At 50.8% G+C, this 27,606-nt stretch overlaps 1 protein-coding gene across 3 annotated transcripts in view; it reads left to right on the top strand.

Annotated features, from left to right (window-relative positions):
* The window catches only part of PAX5 (paired box 5), a 179,047-nt gene extending 168,544 nt beyond the window's left edge, over window positions 1-10,503 (top strand). For all 3 annotated transcript variants that reach the window (XM_018052180.1, XM_018052183.1, XM_018052181.1), the window contains 2 exons: window positions 3,379-3,465; window positions 10,354-10,503. In XM_018052180.1, the coding sequence (XP_017907669.1) occupies window positions 3,379-3,465; window positions 10,354-10,433 (167 nt within the window). In that variant the 3' untranslated portion in view covers window positions 10,434-10,503. The remainder of the gene's footprint in view (window positions 1-3,378; window positions 3,466-10,353) is intronic.

The following is a 27,606-nucleotide window of genomic DNA, read 5'->3' as shown; positions in this document are numbered from 1 at the left end:
TTCTGCTCCCCAGCCGTCTTTATGGCTGAGCTGAGTCTGAGTGAACTCCGGGAGTTGGTGATGGACAGGGAGGCCTGGCATGCTGCGATTCATGGGGTTGCAAAGAGTCGGACACGACTGAGCGACTGAACTGAACTGAACTGAACTGAGGCCGGGTCTACAGACAGGCATCTTCCTTGGCAACTGAGGACCTGCCCCACCCCCCACCCCACCCCCACATCTCATGGGTGAGGACTGCCCATGCCCTGCCAGCTGCCTGTGTGGCACTTCATCCAGAGGCCCCAGCAGCCCTGAGGCTTGGACCAGCCCTGAGGTCGACCTCTTGCCCCGGAGATGGTCAAGCTCCCTTTACCCAGAGGGTGCACTCTCACGGGACATCTCACAGGACAGCGGCCCACTGAGGGTACCACCATGCCACTGCTCTAAACACACCAGGCGGGGTGGGTCCCTGGAGGTTCACTTCTTCCACCAGGGAGCAGGACAGCATGGTGGATGGAACCTGGGCAAAGGATCAAATAAACCGGCTTGAATCTTGGCACACAGCAGGTGCTCAATAAAGCCCTGGCTATCGGTGTTAATAATGGAAGCCGTGAGAGTCATCTCTGGTAGACGGAAGAGTTCCCACTCTTTCATTCATGTAACAAACGGTTTTCAGGGCCTGCTAGACATGGGGATGCAAGCATAATGGAGAACATAGAATTAACAAGATAGATGAGCACAATTAGCAAGATATGTTAGCTTGTGATCAGTTCTATGGAGAAAAGTTAAGCAGAGAAAGTGGAAGGTGTTTCCATGGGAAATGCAATGGTTTAGAAGTGACTTTGGAGTAGAGCCTGGAAGGAGGTGAGGGAGAGAGCTGTGCAGACAAGAGCACGGTGTTACAGTGGAGGTGGTGAGCTACTCGTGGTTCTTGGAGCACTGACTGTCTGCTGTGGATGGGGTGTTACATGGGGGGGTGGGTGGCATGTGGGTGCTGAGAGGAGTCACACACCGACCTGAAGACAGACACTCCCATGTCACAGAGCAAATCTGGTGTTGGGCACAGCAGGAGATGGAGTACACCCCAGGACAGGGTCGAGGGGGGCTTCCCAGAGGAAGAGGTATCTGAGTGAGATTCTAGAAGGTCAGGCAGGTGGGGATGTGGTCGAGGATGCTGAGCAACACTAACTTAGGCACATCCTCTAGAGGAGTTGGAACTGTTTATGGCTTGTTGCCAATCTGGGGACAAAGTTGGGGGAGTGTGCAGAATGGATAACGGACACAGTTAACTAAGTAGCTCCAGTTGAATAGGCCCAAGACTTGTACTTTGAGGGTCTGGAGATCAAGGAGGCCTCCTGGAAGAGGTGGCCTTGGAGCTGGGCCTGGCAGATGGGCCCGGTGCTGCTAGATGGAGTTGCCGAGACAGCATTAGCTGGTATAGACCAATGCCCTGGGCCAGGCACGGTGCTGTCAGGAAGTGCCTCTGATGGGGCAGCTCTGAGGGTGCCCAGAACCCCGGGGGAAGTGCGGCTGTCCCCCTTCTCCAGGCAGCTCGGTCTCTCTGCTCCCCCACCTGACCCCCCAGGAGGAGGAGGGGGTGCCATGGCGCTGATGGATACGCCAGGGGCTGAGCTGCCGCGGCCCCGCACTGTCACCACGCTCTCCCTCGTTCGCCGGAACCTGACACCCTGACCACTGAGGCATAAAAAACAGAGAATTGGAAAGCTCAGCCTGTCAGGCTGGGAGTGGCCCCCAGAGAGGCCCGAGGAGGAGCACACGTGTGCATGTGTGTGTGTGCGCGCGCGCGCACGCACACATTCTGCCTGGGTTGCTGGTGGAAGTGGGGAGGAGGCCAGCTGGGCCTGAGGGCTGGGAGCGGCTGGCTCTCAGCCCTGCTGTTTCGCTCCCACTGCACCTGGTGGAGCCCCAGGGGCCCTAAGATGTTGGCTGAGGCCTCCCAGGGAAGAGCTGTGCTCCAAGTCCTGACTTGGGGCTGGTGGCCCTTCTAGAGGCTCCTGCCTTTCGACCCTTTGGCATCTAAAGAGTCCCTGGAAGCATGGATGGTGCCGAGGGTCGTCTCATGGGGCTGGAAGACTCCTGTCACCACTGCCAGGGAGGGGCCCACATGCTCTGTAACCAGTGGCCTAAAAAGCTACTCAATAGCCAGCTGCCCATACAACCTGCTAACAGGCCCGGGCGCCCCTGTGCCCCTAGAAGCCCCAGCCGCAGGGAGCCGACAGGCGGGGCCTGTCCTGTTACAGAGCCAAGGGGGCAGGTTTGAAGGCAGGGATTCTGGGCTCCTCTCCTGTGACTGCCCAGTGGTCAAGAGGCCCTCCTGCAGCTGGAAGGGAGGGAAGTGCCAAAGACAAGCATCATGGCTCCATGAGCTGCTGGGCAGGAGTGAACCGTCCTCAAGCTCCACGCTGCCCCCCGTGCCCAGTGCTGTCCCACCTGGCGTGGCTTGCAGCTCCTGCTCCTCCCTCCAGGCCCAGAGGCCCCAACCCTGTCCTCCTCTGCGCTCCCCCAGCCCTTTGGCTAGTCCCTTCATGTCAGCAAAGTGCCATCTGCCTCCTCCTGGCAGAGGGTCTGAGTTTATGTCTCAACTTCCTCGTTGGAGAGAGGCCTGGGGAGCAGCCACCTCCGGATTCACAGCCCAGAGGGCTAGACCAGAGTTGGGGTCATCTGTGGCCTTCCAGTCCAGAGCCACTCAGGAAACGCATGGAGGGTGCCGCTGCTTCCACACTGTGGTCCTGGAGTGACCTCGGTCAGGGCTGAGTCTGAGAAACAAGCAGTCTGGGCCTTTGGGCTTGGGTTGGGTGATTCCTGGCTTTATTGTGAGAGACCCTGGGCGTCAGTTTTCTCATGTGCAAAATGGGCCAGCTACCCTAGGGAACGCCTGGCATGTGGTAATTCAATGGTATTCAATGTGTGAGAGACTGGTATTCACTCCCAGAATAAGAAAAGGTTCTAAGGGGAAATATGTGCACGGGTGCTAATTGCTTCAGTCGTGTCCGACTCTTTGCAACCCATGGACTGTAGCCCCCCTGGCTCCTCTGTTCCTGGGATTCTCCAGGCAAGAGTACTGGAGTGGGTTGCCATGCCCTCCTCCAGAGGATCTTCCTGACCCGGGGATCGAACCTGTGTCTCTTGCCTCTCCTGCACTGGGAGGCGGATTCTTTACCACTAGTGTCACCTGGCATTCACTCCTATGAATAAAGTTCTAAGGGGAAATACAGACAATGCCAATGACAGCTGTCCATTTGATAAGGGGGCGGACCGGACTTGCCTTTATTAGTTACACAAAGTACCCACAGTTTGTGAGGGAGACAAGTGCCAGTGGCATTTTCTGAACCTGACCTGACATTCGGTTCCTATTTCTCTCCCACCCACCACATGCAGGCAGTGAGTTTTCCGGGAGCCCCTACAGCCACCCTCAGTATCCCTCGTACAACGACTCCTGGAGGTTCCCCAACCCGGGGCTGCTTGGTGAGTACTGGCGGAGGCCTTGCAGGGCCCCTGGGCCATCGGCTGCCCATCAGGGCCTCACTGGACCAGGGTCCCTCAACATCATCAGGCCTGGTCACTGAGGTGGGTGGGTAGCTCCCCCCAGACACTGGCAACATGGGAGTTTGTGCTGGAGCTTCAGGACAGCAAATACCACCCCAGCCTTGCTTGTGCCATCAGCCCTCCCCCATGTGTTTTAGTGGGTGATGGGAGATGGCACAGAAGGGGAACAGATTTTAAAAGGCCATTGAGAGAGGAAGAGAAAAGTAGGAAAAGTGCCTACCTAAGAGTAACATATTTCTTAAGGATCGTTGAATAGGTTGGTGATAAATCTCTAAATAAGGGCAGCCAGGGACCAATTTAGGTTGTTTGGGAGTGGCTGTCTGTCTTGATAAGGACCCTGAGGCACGGATATTGATTAGTGATGTCTGCTGTGGATACCACTGGAAACTGGTTGCCCTGTGTCTGAAGGTCTGCCAGTTTGTGCCATGCCGAGCTCAGTTGGTGCCCAGCCTCTGCCCAGGCCTTAGACTGCAGATGGTCCATGGCTGGGGCCAGTATGATCTGTGTATATCATCAAAGATATTTGAGTCACCCCACAGGGCTATCTTAGAAGGCCAAGGAGAACCCGTTATTTTGTTTCAGTGAACTTACATGAGTGAGTCCAAGCTGGAGCTGAAGTTTTGGAGCAGGAGGCAAGGGTCCCCCTCACAGATGTCAGTCACCCTGGGGGAGGAGCTAGCCCATCAGCCTCCAGGCAGCAACATGGATCCCTCCCCAGCAATCAGCTGAGTAATTTCCACTAAGGTCAGATGTGGAAGGGCCTCTGAGACCATCCAGGTTTGTCTGCACACCTTAGCAAGGCTTACTTAAGAAAGAACCTGTGAATTCCCTGGGTCCTCTGAATTATTTAAGGACTAAGAACCATAGACTTCATCAAAAAGGCAAGAACCTTATGTCCTCAAACTCAAGTTGCCAGGCATGCGTGTGCAAAGGAGGCCATGACGTCACAGCCTTGGTCCCTTCCCCGACCTGCTTTGGTGACTGGGACAATGATGCAGACGCTGTACTTTCCTGGCTGCCGTTCTTCCATGTGTTTGAGCCTTGGACCGCCCAAAGCATTTTGAAAGTTTATCATGCAAAACTTCAGGAGAAATAAGGAACAATGCCAGCTAGTGCTCCAGACCTGTGCCTGCAGATTTCATTATATAGAAGACCGGGCTCTCACCTTCTATGACTTCCTGCAGGGGCTGAATCTCCGGACCGATGGCTTAGACTTCTATTTTGGCTTTGGTAAAAATTGAAATTCTAAGTATTGAACCAGGTCTCTGCTTACCTTATGCTTTTCCTTAAACAAGCCCCTCTGAGAGGTCTGGGTTCTCAGTTGGCCCAGTTGTCAGTCTCAGGAGGCAAACGCTGACCCTGAACCAGAGTCTTTCAGCAGGGATGGGGTCAGGAGTTGGGTCTGGAGCCTGAACTAGGGAGCTGCTCCCTGCAAATCGACCTCGTACAGGGCTCTGGACCCAGCACTACTGAGACACCCACAGGGGATGTGGCACAAAGGAGGCCTGGGTCAGACTGTAGGAGGAATTCCTTGTGATGGACGTGATACCAGTGAGGCCATGTTGACCTAGGATCTCTATGTATGGCCGTGCACTGCCCAAGGGGACAAGTAGGGGCTGAAATCAAGCCCATGCACGGCACAGAGCCCTGAGCCCCAGCACAGGGGTATGGCTGCCTTTTTTTGTTTGTTTGAGGTATCCAATAGGCTCATTTGCCCGCAAGTTCCAGAATGAGAGAAGTGGGAAAGGAGCTGCTTGGGCAAGTGTAGCCATGGGATAGAGTAGGAGGTGGGGGACCTTGAATGCCAGTCTGAGAAGTCTGCACCTGATTGTGTGGGCAGCTAGCAGCCCAAGGGGATGTCAAAGGGAGGGTGGGGCTAGACTGCATCCGATGCCTTTGCTGCTCAAGATAGGGTGAAATCCAGTTGACATGCACAATTATACATGTGGGTGGTGTGTCTGGTATGGAAAAGTTGTGGAGTCTGTCTTAAGGATCTCATAGGCTGGGAGTGAGAGAGCCTTAGGATGGTGTGCTACGATGAGAAAGCCTGTGCTAGGATGTGCCCAGTGCCTTGAGGGGTGCCAGAACCAGTGTGGAAAAGAGAAAAAAAATCGAAATTCTGTTCATCCAAATGAGCACTTGCTAATTGTTCAGGTACTGGGCAAAACCCTTCATGTGGGTTTTTATCTTACCCTCATTTTATCCTATCAAATATCCTATCCGCTAGACGGCACATAGGATTATCTTTACCAATGACGAGAGCAAGGCTCAGAAAGGTTAATTAACTTACTTGAGGTCACACAGCATGCAGGTAGCAGAATGAGGACTCAAACTCAGGTCACCCTGATTCTAGAGCCTGTATTAATAATCAGTGTGTGATGTGGTACTTTTTCTCTTCCTGACCAATTCAGTCTGAACAGAACTACAACCAGAAAAAGAGGCTTATCTCTCCATAGGAACAAGCCTAAGTCCCAGATAACTCGGTCCTTGTATGCCATGAGAACAGTGCTGGTCTATTTTTGAAAGCTGGGTTACTTTATCTATCAGGCTTTTAGTTGCAAACAACAGACTCCACCCTCACTAGTTTAAGCAGAAAGTGAATTTATCATGGAATACTGGGGGCTCCCATAATCTCTAGGAGGATCAAAGAGATAGCTATGGGACTCATAGCCGGGAACACCACCAGGTCTGCTCTAGCATAAACACCCCTGCTGTTGGCATCTATGAGCAGCCCACTTTGTGTTGCTGCTTCAACCAGGGTGTTTGAGAGCTTTGTGCTGCCACCACCAGAGCTGGGTGCCTCTGTACCCACTCCCAGCAGGGGCTCATACCACAGAAAATTCTGGAAACACAAGAAATGTTTAAACAACACTGGGCTGTTACAAACATGAGAAATGGCCTCTGCACTGCCCAAGTCTGTAGCCTGGGGAGTCTTAGCCAGGTCATCAACCAAGCAGGGCCTCAGTTGCCTCTGGTGTAAAGTGAAGATAATGGCCACCAGCAGTATCATTCAAGCACGAGCAGGTCATGATGCTCTCCTGAGGCCCCGAGTGCAGTGATCTCACTTTCCTGGAGACAAGGGAGACGCCAGGCTTGTTCTGCCATGCATGCATGCATGCTGTCTGGCTCTTGGCAACCTCATGGACTCTTTTGTCCATGGAATGCTCCAGGCAAGAATACTGGAGGAGATTGCCATGTCCTCCTCTAGGGGATCTTCCCAACCCAGGGATCAAACCCATGCCTCTTACATCTCCTGCATTGGCTGGCAGGTTCTTTACCACTAGCGCCACCTGGGAAACCCTGCCATATGTTGCTCTGCCATAAGTTGTAAGTTCCAGGCCTGTTCCCCACTACCAGCCTGCCCTTCCCCCAGTGTCTTCAGGGCTTCAGCTGGAGGAAACCCACTGGGCTAGAGGAGTAGGCCTACTATTTCTGCTACTTAGGGAGGGTGTCAGGGGGAATCTGCTCTGAGGCTTTTTGGTGTCACAGCGGGAGCTGTGGAAACAGGAAGGACTCTCACATACCCTGCCCACACCTCAGCCGGTCTGGTGGAAGGGAGCCTTGTTCAGGGACACACCGCCAACGTGAGGACAAGTGATGCCACCTATTGAGGCTCTCTTCTCCCTCCTTCCTGGGAGCTGCCCGCAGGCTACCCACGCCAGGCCCAGCCAGGAGAGCCGGGATCTGGCATCCCGTTGGGGCCCCAGGCAGGCGGGGTGGCGGGCTGGCGGCAGGAAGAAAGGCCGCTGCGGTCAATTAGGATTAGAACCGGAGTGCCTGTGGCCGCTGTAAAGGGATTAGAGAACGAGCTGGAGCCCGGAATGACTGTGTCAAGAAGTAAATTGATGATAATGTGAATTAGAGAGGAAAAATGACAGAAGAAAGGACAAGTTTATTCTAGATGGAGGTCTAATGGGCACCAGGAAGACAGAGCGCTTTGTGAGGTGATGTTTTCATTTCTCATGGTAAATGTAGGTGTTCTTTGATTTTGCCATGGGGCCCTCACACTGGGGCTACTGGACGGCCTGGCCAAGAGATTAGACTCTGAGAGGGGAGAGAGTCAGAGCCCAGGGTGAGAGCTGACTCCAGGGAAACTAGGAGGACCGAGCCAGGATTTCCTGTCCCTCATTTGTGCGGGCAGCCCCTGGGATTTTCCTGATTCTGTGCCATGCCTGGGCCTGTGGGGCTGGCCCTTACCTCACACACACACACACATACGCATGCACGCGCGTGCGCACAAACACACACACACACACACACACACACACACACACACACACACACACACACCCCTCACCTGGGCCCTAAAGGGAGGATGCAAGGCTGGCATTGCAGATGCTTTTGGCCCCATCACACAGAAGAGAGAGCAGAGAAGGCTGACAGACATCTGAGGCAAGAGTCCAACCAGGGAGGTGACAGGGGCCAGCAGAACAATCCATCTCTGGGAATACTCCAGCCTGGCACTGGTGTCCGTGCCTTCCAGCATTGACTGCTCCCCAACTATCACTACTGCCTGAGCCATACTGCCTTCCTGGGGACCAGAAGGGAGAATTATATTCACTAATTAGGGCTGGGTTTGGAGGGCTGGTAGCACAGATCAGTCCTGTTCTCTTGATTCCATACTAGCAGGGTGACCATGGGAAAACTACTTATTCTCTCTGTGCCTCAGTTTCCTTATCTGCTAAATGGGGGCAATACTAGTGCCTACCTGATAGAACTGTTGTGGAGATTAAAAGAGTTAAAGGATATACAGGGCTTAGAAAAGTGTCAATTTCCAAAGCACCTTCACATCTTTACCTCATGGGTGCCCTCACACAGCCCCTCTGTGACCTCCTTTTACAAATGAGAAAACTGAGGCTCAAGGAGTGAAGTCACTTGTCCAGGATCACTCAGCCAAGAGTGATAGAGCCTGAATGGCAATCTCCAGGCCTTGGTGCCCAGTCATGGAATCTGGGAGAACTGCCAGGACTGGTTTAGATTTGGGTGAGATTTCGGAATGAGCCACGTCCCCCGGGGAATTAAGAAGCTTACTGTTCCTATCCCAGCAGACACATGGTCTACAGCGGCTGGCAGGACCCCAGCTGCTAGCCACTTGCATAAACACTGCTCCCCAACATGACTGTTTATGCGGTGAACTGCATCATGGCTGAAAGAGTCCTAATCCAGGACTGACAACCAGAATTCCAGGCCAGGCTCTGTGGCTTTGGGCACATGACTTTCGTTTGCCGAGCCTCAGTTCTACCACTCCCACCCTCACCCATAAAAGGAGGGGATGGCCCAGTGTCTCTAGCTTCCATGGCTCTGAAAATCTGCTTGTCTCCCTGAGAATCCCCAGACTCTTTCATCCCTGGGGAGAAGTCTGAGCACAGAGCACAGCTCCTGGAGGCCTCATCTAGAACATGTCATCCAAAGAGAGCAGCCCAGAAACAGTGAGAAGAACCCAGCATCAAAACATGAGGCCCCACACTGGCTCTGCCCAGAGGTCACAGAAAGCAGGGCTATACCCTTCCCTCCTCCCATGTATTCACATACCCAAACTTTCACATCCTCCAAGTTCATCCCAACCTGCTTCCTCTAGGAAGAGCCTGACTCTGCCAGAACAATCTTGCATTCCCAGAGCTCTGTTCTCAGAGCTCTGATCCCCTCTTGATTCTGAGCATTGGCCTGCATTTGTTCATTATTGCCCAGCACTGCAGCCAATGGGGTCAGAAAAATAAATGAATGAATGGGCAGGGTCTTTACTATTGTTGGTTCACTCAGTGCCATTGCTCATTTTCTCAGCCAACCCAGATGAGCACGTACCACATGCTGGGCTGCAGGCCGGGGGCTGACAGGAACACTGAGCAGAGCAGAACCCAGCCCCTTTATGGGACTCTCCATCCAGGTGAAGGGGGGAGAAGAAGAGCAGGAAGTGATCAGAGGATGTGGCCCAGCCTACAGCAGGGCGTGGGCTCAGGAAAGGGGGTGTCCCAGAGGAGGAGACAGGGACTCAGGGACGTGATGGAGGCAGCACTAGGCAGCAGACAGGGAAGCGGGTGTGAGGTGCAGCCGAGATATTCCAGGCAGGAGGCAGAGCATGGAAAAGGCACAGAGGCGTGGGAGTATGAGAAAATGGGCTAACTCTACCTGCCCCGTGGGTTTAAATGAGACAACCTGTGTAAAGGACGTGGCAGGGTGGGATGCAAGTGCTCCACCTGCGGTAGCTGCCATCAGCACTCTGGTATATTTGAGAGGGTTGTGGAATTGGATTCTGCAGGAGCGGGGTGCCTGAGTGTGAGCAGGAGGGTGGTGGTGTGGAGGGAAGTTCAGAGGTTGGCAGGGCTAGGTCACCAAGCTCCCATGGGCCAAACTAAGAAGCGATGACTTTTCATTTTCCTAGTCAGAAATTGGCACACTTTTCCTGTAAAGGACCTGCTAGTGAACCTGCTAGGCTCCCCGGGTCATGTGGTCTCTCTTGTAATACTCAGCTCTGCAGCAGCAGCATGAGGGCACCACAGACAACACAGAAACAACAGGGCAGGGCCGGGTCCCGGGTCCCGGGAAGACACGAATTACTGAATCGGGGCTGGGGGATCGGCCCCAGTCTGCCCACCCCAGCTCTAGCTGGTGAGGAGGCCCTGAAACCTATAAGCAGGCAGTGGCCCTGAGGAGGGACCAAGATGTTGGTGAGAGAGGACAGTGGTCTGGACTGGAAAAGGAAGAGGAAGGGACAGAGGTAGGGGATACTGGTGGAAAGGGGACCCCAGGTATGGAGCTCGGGGCACGAGGTCTCCCTCCAACCTCTGAGGCCTCTCCTGTCTCTTTCAGGCTCCCCGTACTATTACAGCGCTGCTGCTGCCAGAGGAGCCGCCCCGCCCACAGCTGCCACTGCCTACGACCGCCACTGACCCCCAGAGCCAGGCAGGCGCCAAGCATTTCTGTCATATATCACTGAAGGCCATAGCCTCCCAGCCCCCTCCAAACACAGCCAGAGGGGCCCAATGAGACCACCCACCCCCAGCAACCCTCCACTCGCCAGAAACTCCCTCCCCCATTTCCTGCCAGGGACTCCGGGGTCTCTGATAGAGCTATTGGACTTCTAGACACCTGTCCATTTCTAAGAGTCAACTTATGAGCTTCTCCTGGTGGTGACTGCAAACCAACAGACTGTTCTGCAGACAACCACAGCCCCAGCGCAGCCTGCCAGCACCCCAACCCCACCCCCACACCCCGAGCTGTCTGACCATCAGCCCGTCTTCCTGCCCCAGGCCTGGAAGGAAAACTTCGCTTTTGTTGCTTCAACAGCACCCATGTAAATACCTTCTTGCTTCTTTTGTGGGCCCGAGGATCCAGCTGAGCAGACTGCCCACCCATTTTGCATCCAGCATTCCGGAGGTGTCACAGGAGGACTTGGACCTGTGCACAGAGCCACGCTTCTGCCCTGGGTGCCCCTGAAGGTGGGTTTGGAGCTGCCCTTGAGACTAAGGATGCCCACCTCTTGACCCCAGCCTCTGCTCATGCTACTTGTTTAATATCTGGACTAAGAGTCTCATTGGGTTGGTTTTTCTCTAAGCACCCCCCTCCCCCCAAGACCCCTCCCTGGCTTCTTGCCCCCATTTCCCTGGGCCCAGTGCAGTGCAAGCAACTCTTTTCTGTATCAAAGGACTCAAAAGAGAACCGTCTAGGAGATTCCTCAGCTACTGTTTTAAAGTGAGATGGCATCCAAAATACCAATTGCATTGTGGACTTGGAATGTTAGGGCCGGACGAGACCCAGAAGATGATGGTCCAAGGCGGAGCGTGAGGCTCTCCAGACGCCCTGCCCCTGGACCACTGAACTGAACTGGGATGCATTTACTAAGGTGCGCCCAGGCTCAAATCACACTGGACACCCACCATGGACACTTCTCCCACCTTCCAAGATGCCAGAGAGTGGATTCAGGGCAAGCCTGTCCCTGCCACATAGACAGTGATTAACAGAAAGGGCTTTGTCTGGACCAAGGACCACAAACACCTACAGCAGTCAGCCAGAACATCCTGAGCAGCCCCTCTCTGTCTCATGGAGCCTACTATGCAGCTGGGAACCAAGGTGCTCGGGTAGGGGTGGAGGCCTGCTTTGCATAGCGCGTACCTACCTGCTGATACAAGGGGCTGTGATGGTCAGGACATAGCCAAGGGCCTTGGGAGCCTGGAGTGGGAGTTGGGAGAACTCACTGTGGGCTGGAGTGGTCAGAAAAAGCCACCTGGGAGGATCTGGGGAGCAGAGGAAAGCTTCCTAGAACAGGACAGGCAGTGAGGAACTGGGGTGTGAACTGGGAGTGATTTTGAAATGGAGGTACCAGGGGCTGCCATCTCTTTGCCTTGGTCCTCAATTCCTTGCATACTGTCTCTTGCCAACTCAGAACAGCCAGGTAGAGGCGTCATCCAAATCTGGACTGAATGACAGCTATGACAGGGGACTTGGCCATCTCCTGTGACCATGTGCCCAATGTCTGCATGTCACCAAGCTGGCAAGGAGCTGGGGTGGAGAGAGCCCATGCTTGACGTCATCAGGCCCAAGCGGTCTTGTCTTGGCTGTACCTGTGCCTGCCTTGCTATGGGTCCTCAGGCAAGACCCTTCACCTCTCTGAGCCTCGGCTGCCTTGGTACAGCAGGATTCCCCTGCAGGACTACCCAACAGCTCTCTCCCTCCCTTACTTCCTCTCCCCATTTGCTGGGGCTGTGACAGGGGCATCTGGGGCAGGCCCTCCACTTCTGAGCAAGAAGACTGGGGCACCTGAGTCCTGCTAATATTTGGACAAAGTTTTAAAAAAAGAACACCTAGGGGGTGAAAATCAGCTTTGAGGAAGACGTAAGTCAGCTCCCCTCAGGGGAAACTGAGCCCTAGCTCGGGGAGACCTAGGGCCAGACAGGGAGACACAGCAGACCTCCTCTGACTACCACCAAGTGTCCCCCGCCACCGCAATACCCCTATAAGGTGGTAGAATAGAAGAGGAAACTGAGGCTCGGCAAGGTGGAGTCCCCAGGCAGCGACTAGTGAAGATGAGGCTTGGGCTCGGCCCCCTGACCCTTGGCTTGTAGTGATCCTCCCTTCCCTGGGGCGGGAAGTTGATGGTGAGGGCAGCAGAAGATGGTTCTGGGCCACCTCCTCAGATGATGTATCCTGGGGCTGTTAGAACCGCCAAGGAAGCCCAGTCCCCAGGGCACAGGTGGCCCCAGTGGGCTCACCGCAGGCACACCCACCATCCTGAAACCTGCTGTGCAAAGAAAGGAGACATCTTGGGCCAGAGCCCACCTCCAGGAGCCCAGATGAACCGGCTTGCACCTCCATCTGCCAGGCAAGGTAGGAGCAGGTATGTCACCTGGAGTCTCCCGCCTGCCCTCCCTTCCAGAGAAAGTGGTGGAGTCTGGGGTCTGCAGCACAGGCCTCTTGGCCTCTGGCACCCACATCCCTGGATCCTGATGCTCCTATGGTCTCAGGCTGTTGGGAGGAGGTCACCTTTCCCTGAACTGGCTACCTAAGCGCACACTATCCTTCCTCATCAAAGCCCACCTGGCCTCAAGTGTACCCCTCTCCCCATCCTGTTCTCCTCCTGGCCTGTGATGAGCTCCCTCCATGCCTTTCCTCTCTCCTCTGGAGTCCTCCGATTGCATTTGTATTGATTAGACAACCACTTGGTTCCTGGGCTGCCAGGCAGAAGCACAAGCGCACATGGAAGCACACGCATGTTCCCACACACGTACCTGATCTCACCCACTGAGTTCCCATGCTGCCTGCAGAGCTGCCTAGGAGCTGGTGTGGAAGGTTCCAAAGGACACAAGCCGTTGATTAGATTCCAGAGAATTCTGAATGGAAAACACAAGGCCAGGGCTTTCACCAGCATTGTGGCAGGAGGCCTGGGGTGTTGCTCCGTGGGCCTTCAGCCCTGCGTTCCAGCCCTTTTTGAAAAGGACATTGTAGATTTTACAAAAAATTTTCATATCATTAGTCTGTCTGCAACCTAGAAAAATCTGATGACATATCAAATCCACAGCCCTTTCCCAAGGCGCCTTAGTTAGGGTTCACCCTTTTATAACTGATGTTTGTACGGTGCTTTGCAATCCTTGACCATCCCATGGGGCAAAGATCACAATGCCCATTTTATAGATGGGAAAACTGAGAGGCTCACATGGCAAGACAGAGGTGAAGAGAATGCTCAGATTTCCCGGCTTAATTCTCTCTCCAGGTTCATGCTCCTGTCATGGGAATGTTTGGCTTAGAAATACCCTTTAGTCTCCTAGAAACCCCAAGACCTGCAGTGAGGAAAGAAAAAACTGTGACTCAGAGGCTGGTTTGGTGGAGGGGCCAGGGTGTTGCTGGTCCAACTTGATTCCCATTAACACTGAAAAAATGCAAGGTCTTTGCCAGATCCACACCAACACTTCTGAGGTTTCACCCCTACTCCTTCCCTGCTGTGCCTGAGACTCAGCGGGCGTGGGAGCTCACCCAAGCAAGGCCTGACAGGGCCTGCACGTGGGCCCCGCTCTGACTCGCAGGGTCCCGGGCTCCAGTGTCAGGAGAGATGTCTCCACACTCCTCTTTTCTTTGTCCTCCTTCTTATGGAACAGACTTCAAACCTGGCTGTGACAATATGCAGTAGTCCCCAGATTTGGGCCATCAGGGGTGCCCACAGCCTTGGGAAGCAACCATCACCTTCTCAAGGGCCCTGGAGCAGCTGCTTCCTGGGCTGGGCAGGTGGGGTGACCACGTCACTTCTCCAGGGCATAGGCATCCTAGGTGGTGGGTGCTTGCCCTACCCAGTGGCATTCAAGTGTGAGATCTTTAAAATGCTCTGTCAGCCAAAAAGAAGTCTGGGTGAAATTTGACCCATGGATCACCAGCTTGTGACCCCCCAGTCTTTGATCAATGCCTCTCTTCTTCACCTCCTTGTCCTTCACTGCAGATGAAGGACAACGAGGGAGATGGGAGCTCAGAGAGGCAAGAGAGGAGGTTCAGCAAGTCAGTGTCAGGAACAGGCACTCCCAAGACCTACCCTCTCCTTGCCACACTCCTGGCTCTCAAAGGCTGTGTGGGCTTTGCAGGCAGGCGGGGTAGACCATGGGATGTGGTTGGGATAGGGGACTGTTGGCTTTGAGGGGAGGTCAGTGCTGCCAGGGTCTTTCACAGGTCCAGGGAAGCACCCCAGATGTGGCCACAGGGGCGCTAAAGATGAAATCTCTTTATGAGAAGTTACATTCCTGAGCTAATGCCCTGCCGTGGCGGCCTCTGGCTCCAGCCACCCTCTTTTGGGTGACATTTCAGTTAGAATTTAGCTCCAAGTCATGGAGAGCAAATGTTGAAAACAAACCAGGCACTCTTGACAAATACCTAGAAATGAGTTATGTCTGAGACACAACTGCCACAAGGGTAAAGAAGAATCCAGGCCCCTGGACTGGCCAGGGCCAGGCTAGAGTGGGTGGATCCACAGCCTTGCAGGCGAAACCAGCTCCCTGGCATCCCTGCTAAGAGGCGGCCCTGCAGCCTTGGCCTCACCAACCCAGGAGCCCACCACTGATGGTTTCCAGGCACGCACACTGGTGCTCCTAAAGAATGTATTCCTTTAGTTCTTTGGGCCTCGGAGAGGTCCAAGGCAAGCGCATTTTGTAAGAGGTAACAAAATACATTACTGAAAAGTTGGACAGTCAGGCCATGACTCCTAGCCTGCATCCTGCCCCACCTCCCAGCAGCCCCTTCGGCCCCTTGTCCCTTGTTGTCCCCGAAACTCAGGATTCCCTCTTGCATATTCATGGTGGAGCTGCGGTGTTGATCCACCTTCCCCACTGTCAGCAAGGCTGTGCCTCCAGAGTGGCGGCCAGGTCCCAGGGGGCCGACTGGGAGCGAGTCCCCTGCCTGCCCGCTCTCCTGACGAGGGGCCTGCAGCTTCTCTGACAGGGCGCTTCTTGCCGGGAGCAGGCAGGCACCAGCTGATCTTTCATTCGCTGTAATTTCTCAACACGGGGTCCCGTTCCTGGACTCCACCACCCCCCAGTCAAAGGGGACCTCGGGGTGACATCCCTACCATTCTAGAGTTTCAATCCACATGTTCCCAGGGGTTCTGTTTAGCTCACCTCAAAGGGTAAACAGAACTACCATTCAGTAAGTCTGCTCTTCCCACATCTTAAGACTCCTGAGCCACATGAGGAGAAAATGCAGCTGCTTATCTATTTATTGAGGGAATCTTGATGAATTCTAAAAGGGAGTTGGTCTCAGGTGGTATATTTGGCCTCTGGGCCAGACGGAAAGGCCAGGAATTCTGCCCCCCAGCTTTGGCAACTCTGAGCATGGCAGGGAGGCACTACTTGGGAGTTAGGTGCCCTCCTCCCTGACTCTGAGGACCGGCTGGAGGAGGCCCACCAGCAGCCTCACTCATCGCAACCTGGGCCCACCCACTCCTGCAGCCACAGGGCTGCTCTTATCCCCAGTCGCCATGCTCGTGGCCACATCCCTCATCTTCTCCAAAAGCACCGTAAACAACAAGTGATTTTGGATGACGGATTGTTGATTTACAAACAGTGCATTTCCCTTGGAGTGGAACAGAAAGGAAACCATTTAATGGCTCCCTTATTTTCAAGCATGAATACATTTTAATGAAACTATTTTATTGCATTTGAGGAAATGGAGAGTTGAACATTCCAACCAATCAATAGCCAATTAATTGCTATAAAGCTAAAAAGAAAATAAATAAGTCCTGAGTCTATTTTCAACACCCTGCAAAGCTCAGAGCCTCCAAATCTGGCCTTCCCCTTCATACATGCCCATGTGAGTGTACACACACACACACACACTCGCACCCTGACACCTCAGACATACTTGAAACTCAGAGGAAGCACTGAGTCTTCTCATGCCAGTTCTTGCCTGCTCTTCTTGCGTTTGGTCAGAGGAGGCGAGCAGACCTGGCAGTAGCCTGTCCTGGGGCTCAGGAAGAGGCAGGCCTGCGCCCTGGATCCAAGCTGCCAGCACAGTGTGGGGTTGTGGGCAGTGAGACCACACTTCTTAGGCCCTGCCTTTGGGCCTCCAAGTCTGGGCAGAGGGTGGAAATCTGACTCGGGTTTTGCCCCGACTCTTGCTGGAAGACGCTGCCCTGGTTTTTCAATCTCTTGTGGCCTTGGACATTGAGTATTTGTAGAAATGCAGATTACATTGCAAACGAAGCTCATTGCCAGGCAGACACATGGATTTTTGCTTTTGATTCTTTGAGACAGTTGACTGTCTTAGGGACTGACCTTCCAGCATCAAAAAAATACATATCTACTGTTACCGCCAAAGTTTGTGATGCCTGCATAGACGCTTACTAGTAAAAAAAAAAAAAAGTACAAAAAAAGAACAAAAAAAAACACAAAAAACAAACAAAAAAATACCACAATTGAATTGCCTTTGAAAGTGGGAGATGATGTCTCCAACAGATTGAAAAAAAATGCTTCTTAAAAATGTGTATGTTTTGTATTCTTTTTTTCTAGTAGAAAATAATTGACTTGAAATATTGGTGTTTTTTTTTTTTCTTAGTGATGTGTGTTGCTTTTGTGTGTAATAATATTTGAATGTAATTACAGCAGTGCCAATTTGCCAAAGATGTCAGACATATTTTTCTTTTGTTGGGAAGAGGGCAGGGGCTGGGGGTGGGACTGGGGAAAAAAGAGGGGGGGATTTTGGTTAATTTTTTTTATTTTTTTCTCATTGAACCTGGAATTTGTGGTTTTATTCTAAGTTAAATGGTTGACCGCAACACCTTTATTTTAGATTAGTTGGAGAAACTTGCAATAAGATTGGCGTAGTTTCAATATCTGTGTGTCTTTTCATGAGTGACTGTTACTTGTGAAGAATTGATTTTATGTAACCTTTATGTGAGATAATTATTTGTAAATATTTGCCATAATTTTATTGTTTACTAAAATAAAAGTAATTTTTTAAGTTCAGAAAAAGCATTTGATCACATTCATTTTTACAACTTCATAAATGGTCTTTGATAGCTTTAACAAAGCCCATCGGAGTTGTGGGGAGTTTTATTGGCTCTCCTGATAAAATCGGGGTCAAAACAAATCTGTGCAACTTGAATGATGTGCTGGCTCTTTGGACTGGGTCCTAGGCAGGGGCGGGAGAGGCAGAGTCCCTACCCTTGAGAGGTTCCAGGCAAACTGCCAGCCCCTGGACCAGTGGGGAGTAATGGTTAAACCCCTGGATTTGACTTGTGATGGGGATCATTGGCTGAGTTCTGTAACCTCAATTTCCTTAGCTCCAAAATGGTCAGTAACACCCACCTCATTCATTCATTCAGCAGAGTGGTTGAGCATCTCTTCTGTCCCTAACACTGGAAAATTTGGCAAACAAGGACCCTGCTAATGTGAAGCTTATTATCTAGGGGTTCTTGTGAAAGTGAACATGCATGTATGCTCAGTAATGGTGTGTGCATGCACACATGCTCTTAACCTTGAACCAGGCTGGATTTTTAAGTTGCCTAGAACCTAAGCAGTCTGGGCACGCCCCACACCCTGCTAATGTGCAACAGAGTTCAGAAGCCGCACGTACCCGGAGGCTTTGTCTTTGGGCTCAAAAGCCACAGGCCATATCTGGCCAGAGCTCAGGGCCTAAGAATCCACAATCCTGTGGGGAAGGTGCTGTGTCTCTAGGCCTTCAGAGTTGAGTGCTTTGGCTGCATGAGAGCCTGGGGTGGCTTTCCATCGGGGGGCAGGGCAGCTGCAGCCCGAGCCCTGCCCCTGCTGGGCAGTGTCAGTCTGCAAGGGCAGGCAGGGACCGCTGCGCCCCTTGGCACAGTGTGTGTGACACGGTAATTGCCAGAGATGGAGTGGGTGAGTGACCACGTGGGGGCCATGGGCTGCGACTCATTCATATTTAATAAAGCTGGCTGAGCAGCCTCCATTCATTTCGGCAATGGATGGTGACAAAGGTGATTCCTGAGGGAGAGAGAGATGCTACATGGAGAACTGGCCCAGCTCCTTTCTCCCCAACACTCAGGACTTAGAGGCACAAACTTCAAAGGGAAGCAGCAGTATTTGGGAACTGAAGGTTGGGTTCCAAACCTAAGGGAACCAGTGAGGCAGAGCCTTGCTTCTGTCCCTGAGGCTGCAGCTCTTGTCCCCGGCTCTCTGGGGACAGGTCCTCATGCCTGCCCTCCTCATGGGGCACCGGTATCTGCAGTAACCAGGGCATGTGGAGCCCCATATGATGCAGGATGGTGGGCTTGGGCCAGACCTCCTGTAGAGTGAAAGCAAAAGTGTTAGTTGCTCAGTCGTGTCCAACTTTTTGTGATCCCATGGACTGTAGCCTGCCAGGCTCTTCTGTCCATGGAATTCTCCAGGTGAGAATATTAGAGTGGGTAGCCATTTCCTTCTCCAGGGGATCTTCCCAACCCAGGGATTGAACCCAGGTCTCCTGTGTTGCAGGCAGACTCTTTACCATCTGAGCTATAGGAAAGCCCTACCAGCTTCCAGTAAGGAGGGTGGAAATGGTACCCTGAACACGTTCTGGTCCAGCAGCTCCTCTGCCCTCAGCAAGCATCACAATGAGGGGCGGAGGAGATGCCTGAGACCTGCCATGTGAGGCTCAAGCCTTGTACCCATTTATTCTTCAAACCTCCACTGGAGCCAAGCCCTATGCTGTATGCTGGGGACAGAGGTGATCTGTCAAGGGATAGGGTTATACCAGGGCCATGAAAAAGGCGGAGGGATAAAGGCACCTAAGAGCTCAGCCTGGAGTCTCAGCTGCAGTTCTTAAGGGTCAGTTTGGTGATGTGAGCTGTCTCTTAACTTCTAGAAGCCACGGTTTTTCATCTGTATAATGGGTATTATACATGATAATGTTTACTTGGAAGATGTTATGAGGAACAGGTTATACATTGTGTGAGATTTTTTTCTGAATGATGGATGTGAGTTTTGTCAAGATACTGCCTCTGCCATAAAGAAATCAAAATTTTACCATGCAAAGGTCAAACTCTAGCTAGAAGTTTCTCTGAGCCAGGCTTAGTATTAGATGCAGGAGGATGGTTGCTGCAGACTGAATATTTGTTCCCCCTACTCCCCAAACTCATATATTGAAATTTACTCCCCTAACAAACTGAATATTTGTTCCCCCTACCCCCCAAATTCAAATATTGAAACTTACTCCCCTATAAGATGGTGTATGGAGGTAGGACTTTTGGGAGGTGCTTAGGTCATGGGAGTGGAGCTCTCATGAATGGGATTAGTGCCCTAATAAAAGAGACCCCCTTCTACTATATAAGGGCATAGGAAATAGGTACTCACTTAACACTGAATCTGCCAAGGCCTTGATTTTGAACTTCTCAACCTCCAGAACTGGGAAATAAATGTTTGTAATTGAAGCCACCCGGTCTGTGACTTTTTGTTGTTGTTGTTGTTGTTGTTGTTACAATAGCCCAAACAGCCCAAGAGGTGAAGTGCAAAAATGAATCAACAAGGAACCTGCCATCTGGGGCAGGTGATATGCACATTTTAATTTCAGGCAACGTAACCAATGTCACCTATGGGTGGGGCAGACAGAACATTTAATTAGGCTCAGAGGGGGGATTCCATTCATTTGGGGGAAGAATGATCAGGAAAGGCTTTCTGGAAGAGATGATTTTTTGAGCTGAGCTGTGATGGGTAGTCAGGATCCCAATAAGAAATTTTAGAGATGGTAGGAAGGAAAGGCATCCCAAGCCGTGGGAACAGTGAACATAGCTCCAGAGGTAAGAATATGGAATGCAACTTTATAAAGACAGAAAAGTCTCAAAGGGAAAAATAGAAATACTTGACTGTTCTCAGACTTCCCTGGTGGTCCAGTGATAAAGAATCTGCCTGGACACAGATTTGCTCCCTGCTGCAGGAAGACTCCACGTGCTGCAGAGCAACTAAGCCCAAACACCCTAAATACTGAAGCCTGAGTGCCCTAGAGCCCGCGCTCCCCAGCAAGAGAAGCTACTTCGGGGAGAAGCCCAAGCACCGCAGTGAAAGTCGACTCCAAGCAATGAAGACCCAGTGCAGCCAAAATAAAATTAACAAATTAATTTAAAATGTTTGACTGTTTCTCTTTTTTTTACCTTTATATGTACAGTTTTTTTCCACAGAAAAGACAAATAACCGAGGGGGAAAAACCTACAAAATGTGAATAGGTGCAATGCCCTTAATCTATGAAAATGCTGTATGCAGTCACATGAAAAATACTACTATCGCAAAGAAAAATAGGTAAAGGACATGCATGGAAGTGTAAGTGAAAGTGAAGCTGCTCAGTTGTGTCTGACTCTTTGTGACCCCATGGACTGTAGCCTACCAGGCTCCTCTATCCATGGGATTTTCCAGGCAAGAGTACTGGAGTGAGCCGCCATTTCCTTCTCCAGGGGATCTTCCCAACCCAGGGATGGAACCCAGGTCTCCTGCATTATAGACAGATGCTTTACCACCTGAGTCAAAAAGGACATGCAGAGATCATTTATAAATGAAGAAATACTAAATATTAGTAAATGTCTAATTCAAGATTAGAAACGTGGTTCAATTTCACAAAGATCTTTTTTAAATACCTAATTTGGGCAAATGGCTAGGCCTGGGTGCTGGCCCAGAGGAGCAGGGACTCTAAAAGAGCACAGCGGTGGTCTTGCACTTGGGCCTGCCCACTCCCACTTCCTGACATTTAAAGCCCAGGTCAAGTGGGATTCATGGTGCTTCAAACCCAACAGTGTCATGTGGAAGGGCATGGGCAGCAGAGGTTCCCACATTATCCACAAACATGTGTAAATATCATGACGGCTAGTAATGTAACCAAGAAAATCACTTCCCGTTGTTTCTCCTTCAGTGATATTTTCTGCTTGGCTGAGTTTGCTTAGCACACTGGAAAGGCCAACTCATCAGTTCTTGTTGTTAATCAAGAGCAGTAATTGTCTGAGTTCAAACCCTCCTGACTTAGACTCTGCTGAATAGGATAACAAGTTCCAAAAATGCTAAGTAGTAGTTTCTATAAATGGGTCTTTTTAATAGGGAAGGCCCCTGAAGAGGGTTTGGAAAGAAAATCTTCCTGGGAAGTGGAATTAAAACACTGTGCATACTTTATAGAGCATGGCAGATAAACTTCTGAAACTCCTGGAAGTTCTTAAAGCATGGACAATGGGATGCAAATGCATTTCCTCAATTACTGTATAAACTTGTGTACTGGTTGAGGCAACACCAGCTGATGTAACAAACACCCCATAAATTTCAACGTTTTGACAACACAGCAGTCTGTTTTTCACTTACACAGTGGTTGGGTATACCTGATAGGCAGGCAGCCTTCCACAAGGCGACTCAGGGATCCAGTCTCCTTTTATCTTTTGGCTCTGCCACATGTGGTTTCCAAGGTTATCTCATTTATCTGCATCCAGCCTGCACAGAAGGAAGGATCATGGAGGATTATACCTTGGGAGGTTTTCCTTTCCGTTCACATTCATTTTCCCAGAACCCAGTGGCCACACCCAGCTGCAAAGGAGGCTGAGAAATGCAGTCTTGCTGTGCACTGAAGAAGAGGAAATGGGCCTGGGGACAGATACCAGGCTGTATCTATATAATGCATGAATTTCAGAGAATTTTAACCTCAGCTTCACCCAATTCTTTTCTAACAACTCCAGAGAGGTGAAGGACGAAGAGGCTGAGGCTGAAGCAAATGAATGGCTGAGTGTGTCCTACCCAGCTCCCTGCTTCTACCCTTTGCCCTAACCTCGGTTGAACTCAAGCTGACACCAGGCTTGAAGAACAAGCATATTCCCTGCCCGAAGAACTGAAGGAGTCCCATGGCTTCTCATCAGTACCGCTTCTGGTCCACTCTGATCTTCTGCCCTGCTTCTAAATACAAGACCCTTTGAACTGAGCTGTGAACCATCATACCTACTAGCATTTATTGAGTACTAACTGTCTCCCTGGCGCTGATACTTAGTGGACTTTTTTCTGTTGTCCAAAAATTACCTAATCGAAGCCCAAAGTCAAAACTAAAAGTTCATGGAGCTTCTAAGAGTGGAGTCCAGTCACCTTCTGCCGTGCTGAGAGGTGACAATTCAGAGAATGGACCTGACTGTTCAGTAACCCCCACCCCCCATTTACCACCACAACTATAAGAAAACAGAGAGGAAGTGGTGGGGAGCTTGGGGAAAATGCAAGTTCAGGAGACCTGTGGACAGAGCTGCTGCTTCCTCTCTCCAAAGTCGAGGGAAAATGGCTTTAAGGGCATCCCCTGGAAGTTTGGAGATTTCTTCCAGGAGAGACTGGATGTCTCTTCCTGTGTGGCTATCTTCTTAGCCAGCAGATCTGCTGATCTGCCCTTGTGTTTACATGCCTCAACTCGCCACACCTTGATGCAGCCAAAAGTTAAATCTCAGAAAAACTAAAATTCCAGAAAAAAGCATAAATCAGCTGGGGTGACTGGGAGCTGCTGTCAGGATCTGCATTTTAAAGTGAAATGTCCAGTGCTTTCTCCTCCCTCCAGCCAGTATGAATGCTCCTTGATCCATGCTTGCTTGGGGTGGGAGGAAAGTGAGTTGTATGTGTGTACATACACATATCTCTTCATTTGAAATATTTTCAACAGGAGGATCTAGTTTTTTTTTTTTTAAATAAAATTCCCCCTTGAAAAAGTCCAATGTTTTCTTGGCAAAGCTAGAAAGAATATGATCTTTTTTCAAACTTTAAGTACTTATTTTACTGCCTATAATTGACTAGCTATGAATGACTGAAAAATCCAGAGGAACAGTAGCTTATACAAGACATAAGATTTATTCTGTCTCACATATGGAGTCTGAAAGTTGGTACAGGGTAGATATGGTAACTTGGTGGCAGCAGGCCCACAAGGACAAGACTCAGACATTGTTGGCCCTCCCTGGGCTGCGTCCCTCAGCCCCAAGGTCCAAGATGACAGCACCAGCATTCCAGGAAGCAGGACAGAGGAGACAAAGAAACGAGAACCAGTTGTCTCTTCGGAGGCAGGCACCTGACACTACTGCTTACATCCCATTGGCCAGAACTGAGTCACGTGACAACATCTAGCTGCAAAGGAGCCTGGAGAAGGTGATCTTTATTTGAGTGGCCCTGGAAATGGCAACCCACTCCAGTGTTCTTGCCTGGAGAATCCCATGGATGGAGAAGCCTGGTGGGCTACAGTTGCAAAGAGTCAGACATGACTGAGCGACTAAAAAAAAAAAAAAAATTGTCCAGGTACAAAGTATCACTATGGGCAAAGGAGAGGGTGGCTGTTGGAACATGAGCAGCAGTTTCTACCACACCACCACATCTCCACGGCCCATCCCACACTGCTTGGTGCAAAGAAGAGACTCATTCATTTACTATTTATTCAGCCGATTGTTATTGAATAAATGTTTGTTTAATTGAATTGCGAGGAGACAGAAGATAGGGTGGACTTAGGTGCAGATGGCAGAGGACCCAGACCTACTTCAGAAACTCAGGAGGGTTCAGCTAAGAACCCTCCTCCCAAGAGAGAACTGTCATCTTCCTGCCTAATTCCGTGTCAGAGGGCTTCCCATATGGCACTAGTGGTAAAGAACCCACTGCAGTCCATAGAGTTGCAGAGTCAGACACAAGTGAAGTGACTTAGCACACACGTACATACATGAGCCCATGTCAGAAGGTCCTCACCTGGGGTTCAGTGTCTCGGACTGCACAGTGGGTAGGGGACATATAGCTGAACCACCTGCTCTCCAGGCCTTCCATCTAAAAAATCTCTCTGAGTCTGCAGTTCCCAATGAATCAGGGGCAAGAGACCAAGCACTGAGCAGAGGGACTCAGAGTCAATAAGAGATCAAAGATATGGAAGGCTCCTTCCCTGTGATGATCTTCATCCCTCAAAAGCCCCTTGGCACTGGATCATGTCCAGAGGAGCCTGGTGGGCTATAGTCCATGGGGTCACAAAGAGTCAGACACGACTGAGCGACTAACACTTTCACTGGATCCTGCTTAGCCGACCAGCTGGATCTCAGTCAGCACCAGTGCCCTCCCCACGGCTGGGAAGAAAGTGGAGGATGAAATTGCAGAACTCTGGCCACAGTGAGGCATCTGTCATTGGAAATTAACCCCAAGCCAAAGAAGTGCCAGGCTGCCAATGGCAGCAGACTGCCTGCCAGCAGGTGGTTTCCAGTGGGAACTATTAAAAAATGGTGGCTTCAGGGTCCATGAGGGACAAACTGGGGAGGGCAGAGTGAGGCTTCTGCAAAGAGAAGCCTGACTGTCTGATCCAGGAAACTTTTTTGTGAGGAAGAATGATGCTTGGGAGAGAATTCACCCAAGGATGTCATTTTTGTTTTTTTCAGTCTTCAAATGGTTTTAGGGACATGGCACAGCAAATCCACCAAAAACATGGAGCTTTTCAAGAAGTCTTGGGACATTTCATCAAGGTTAACAAAATAGCTTTGGGGAAAGAAAAACCAGATGTGGTATAAACAGACACTACTCTGAATAATATAGAGTAACATTATCTACTTCTCTGGGGATTGGGAGTTAACTGCTTTAGTCAATATTTGATCCTTAGGGAAGAGGTCCTTGAGAGAAAGAAGTTAAGCATTGGAAGAGCTCCCAGACCACTTGGAGGTCTGAAATCAATCATGTGAGCTTCAGTGGAGAAACAGACCTGGCTATCAGTTCAGAGGAGTAGAAGACAGCCCCATGAGCTGTGTGGTGATCAGAGCTATTGGAGACTCCCCAGAAGAAAGAAATTTTTAGTGGAGAATATATCTATGGAGGGTTTCCCAGATGGCGCTAGTGGTAAAGAAGCTGCCTGCCAATGCAGGAGACGTAAGGGAAATGGGTTCCATCCCTAGGTCAGGAAAATCCCCTGGCAGAGGGCATGGCAACCTACTCCAGTATTCTTGCCTGGAGAATCCCAAAGACAGAGGAGCCGCGAGGGTTACAGTCCATATGGTTGCAAAGAGTCAGACATGACTGAAGTGACTTCACACGCACGCACACACACCTATGGAATGTTTGTCCAATCACAGCCCTGGGTGTGTGGACACGGTCATAGCAACTCTAAAACAGAGAGGATGAGAGGCCAGTTAATGCCTGCTGATGGTGGTCCAGGAGCATCCTTCAGTCCCAGCCAGCCAGCAGTTCTCCTTCTGCCAGGATACTAGAATTTCCATCCAACTTCCTCAGCCATTCCGAGCCTGGTGAGGGTTTTGATTTTCTATCTGAAAATGTGTGGTTTGAAAAATGTGTGCTGGGTACACTGTCGCAGAACAAATAGAATTGGGATTTATGTTTCACAACTTCCATGGTTGGTTTGAGGTTTTTCCTACTTGTCTTCGACAGTCCTATCACATTTCTGACAGTGATATTTTTTTTCTTTCTGGGAAGTTGAGGAGAGGCAGAGGACAGGTTTTTCCCCTTTCTCTGCTAAGCCTGGCTTGGGAGGATGTGTGTACCATTTATGGACCCATGCATATACATCTCTTGTTGAGAGAATATTTGCATGTATGTCCCAACGTGTGGGTGTGTAGAGTTCTAGGCTCCAGTGTGTGTGTATGTTTATATGCTGCTGCTGCTGAGTCGCTTCAGTCGTGTCCGACTCTGTGCAACCCCATAGACGGCAGCCTGCCAGGCTTCCCCGTCCCTGGGTTTCTCCAGGCAAGAACACTGGAGTGGGTTGCCATTGCCTTCTCTGGTTTATATGCTAAATGTGGTCATATGTGTTTGGATATGTTTCTGTGGTAGGTGTCTATATCTACAATGTAAACAATTAGCCAACAAGACGTTATTTTAAGTCAGTGTCATTAATGACCAAGTATTTCTACTAACAGCGTCATACATGGATGTGCACTGAGTCTGCCAGAAGCTGGAGAGGGATTGTTCGTTGAGCCCACATTCCAGTGTTTTCAATTAATTTCACGTGTGTGTTTGCCAATGTGGTACTTCAATTAAACAGGTGAAGAAAATACTCCAGATTATTAATCAAGGTCTATTTCTTCACTTTGTGCTACAGTCTTCATCAGGAAATGCTGTTAAACATGACATCAATCCCAACAGTTTAATTCCTTTTTCATTATTAAAGCAGATTTACAATTTTGGAGTCAGGGTGTTGGTGTGGATATTCCTTTTCCTGTTAGAAAATTCATCTGTATCCTAGAATCAGCTTGTAGCTCAATGTAAATTCAGTGTAGAATTTAGGCAGTTATTAAGTGGATTTAAGTGGCTGAACCCTGGTGTAATCTGACCAGCAATGCATGAAGGAAGGAGTTGGAGGTGTAAAAAATGTCAAATAGCTTTTTCAGATGCATTAAACTATTAATAAAGATAAAACGATCTTTATGTTTGGGGTTTAGAACATCTCTTTTATGATATCGAGAAGCCACTTTGATTCACGATTCGTTGGCTTCAAGGTCTGGTGTCATTATTCAGAAGGTGTCAGGAAGAAAACGGAGACAAGCACCTCGGCAGGGAAAAGAGGTGGAAAAAGACACCAAGCTTAAGGCCAGCTGGGCTGGGTAGAGAGAGGTGCCAGTGAAGACATGAGGTAAAGGCAGCAGCTGATGGTGTCCTTGCCCTGTGGAGTCCTCTGGAGGAGTCCACTTGGTCCTGAGATGTGCCTTCCTGTGGCCCTTCCGGGGTGTCCTGGCCTTCATGCAGAGGGGCCAACCTGAGGGAGTGTGGGGGCAGCGCGTGGGATTCTCCATACCCTCGTCTGTCCCCTAACCCGCCAGCTCATCTCTTTCCTCTACCCTGCCCTGCATCCTAGGAGGTGGTCACTGTGGCCCACATCACACAGAACCCTGGCCCCTGGGAGGCACCAGCCAGAGCCTGGAGGGAGAGAAGAGTGACTCCATCAGAGAATTCAGCCCCCACTCCCTCCTCACCTCCCCCCAGGTCTGCATGGCTGCCTTTACAGTTACATCCTCCTACAGCTCCTCTTCCATGGTTCCAGCTCTCTCTCTGGGTTCTGGCAACGACACTCTCCTCCCGACCCCACCTTCCCTCAGTCCAGGGTCATGAGATCCCCACTGAGGCTTGCCATCCACATCAGTCTCCTCCGTGATGTTCACACCTCTGCACGGAGTCTCTTCACTAAACT

The sequence above is a fragment of the Capra hircus genome, chromosome 8 (assembly GCF_001704415.2).
Source record: "Capra hircus breed San Clemente chromosome 8, ASM170441v1, whole genome shotgun sequence".
Classification (NCBI taxonomy): domain Eukaryota; kingdom Metazoa; phylum Chordata; class Mammalia; order Artiodactyla; family Bovidae; genus Capra; species Capra hircus.
Note: the sequence above shows the minus strand (reverse complement) of the source record. Positions and strands in the feature narration are given on the sequence as shown.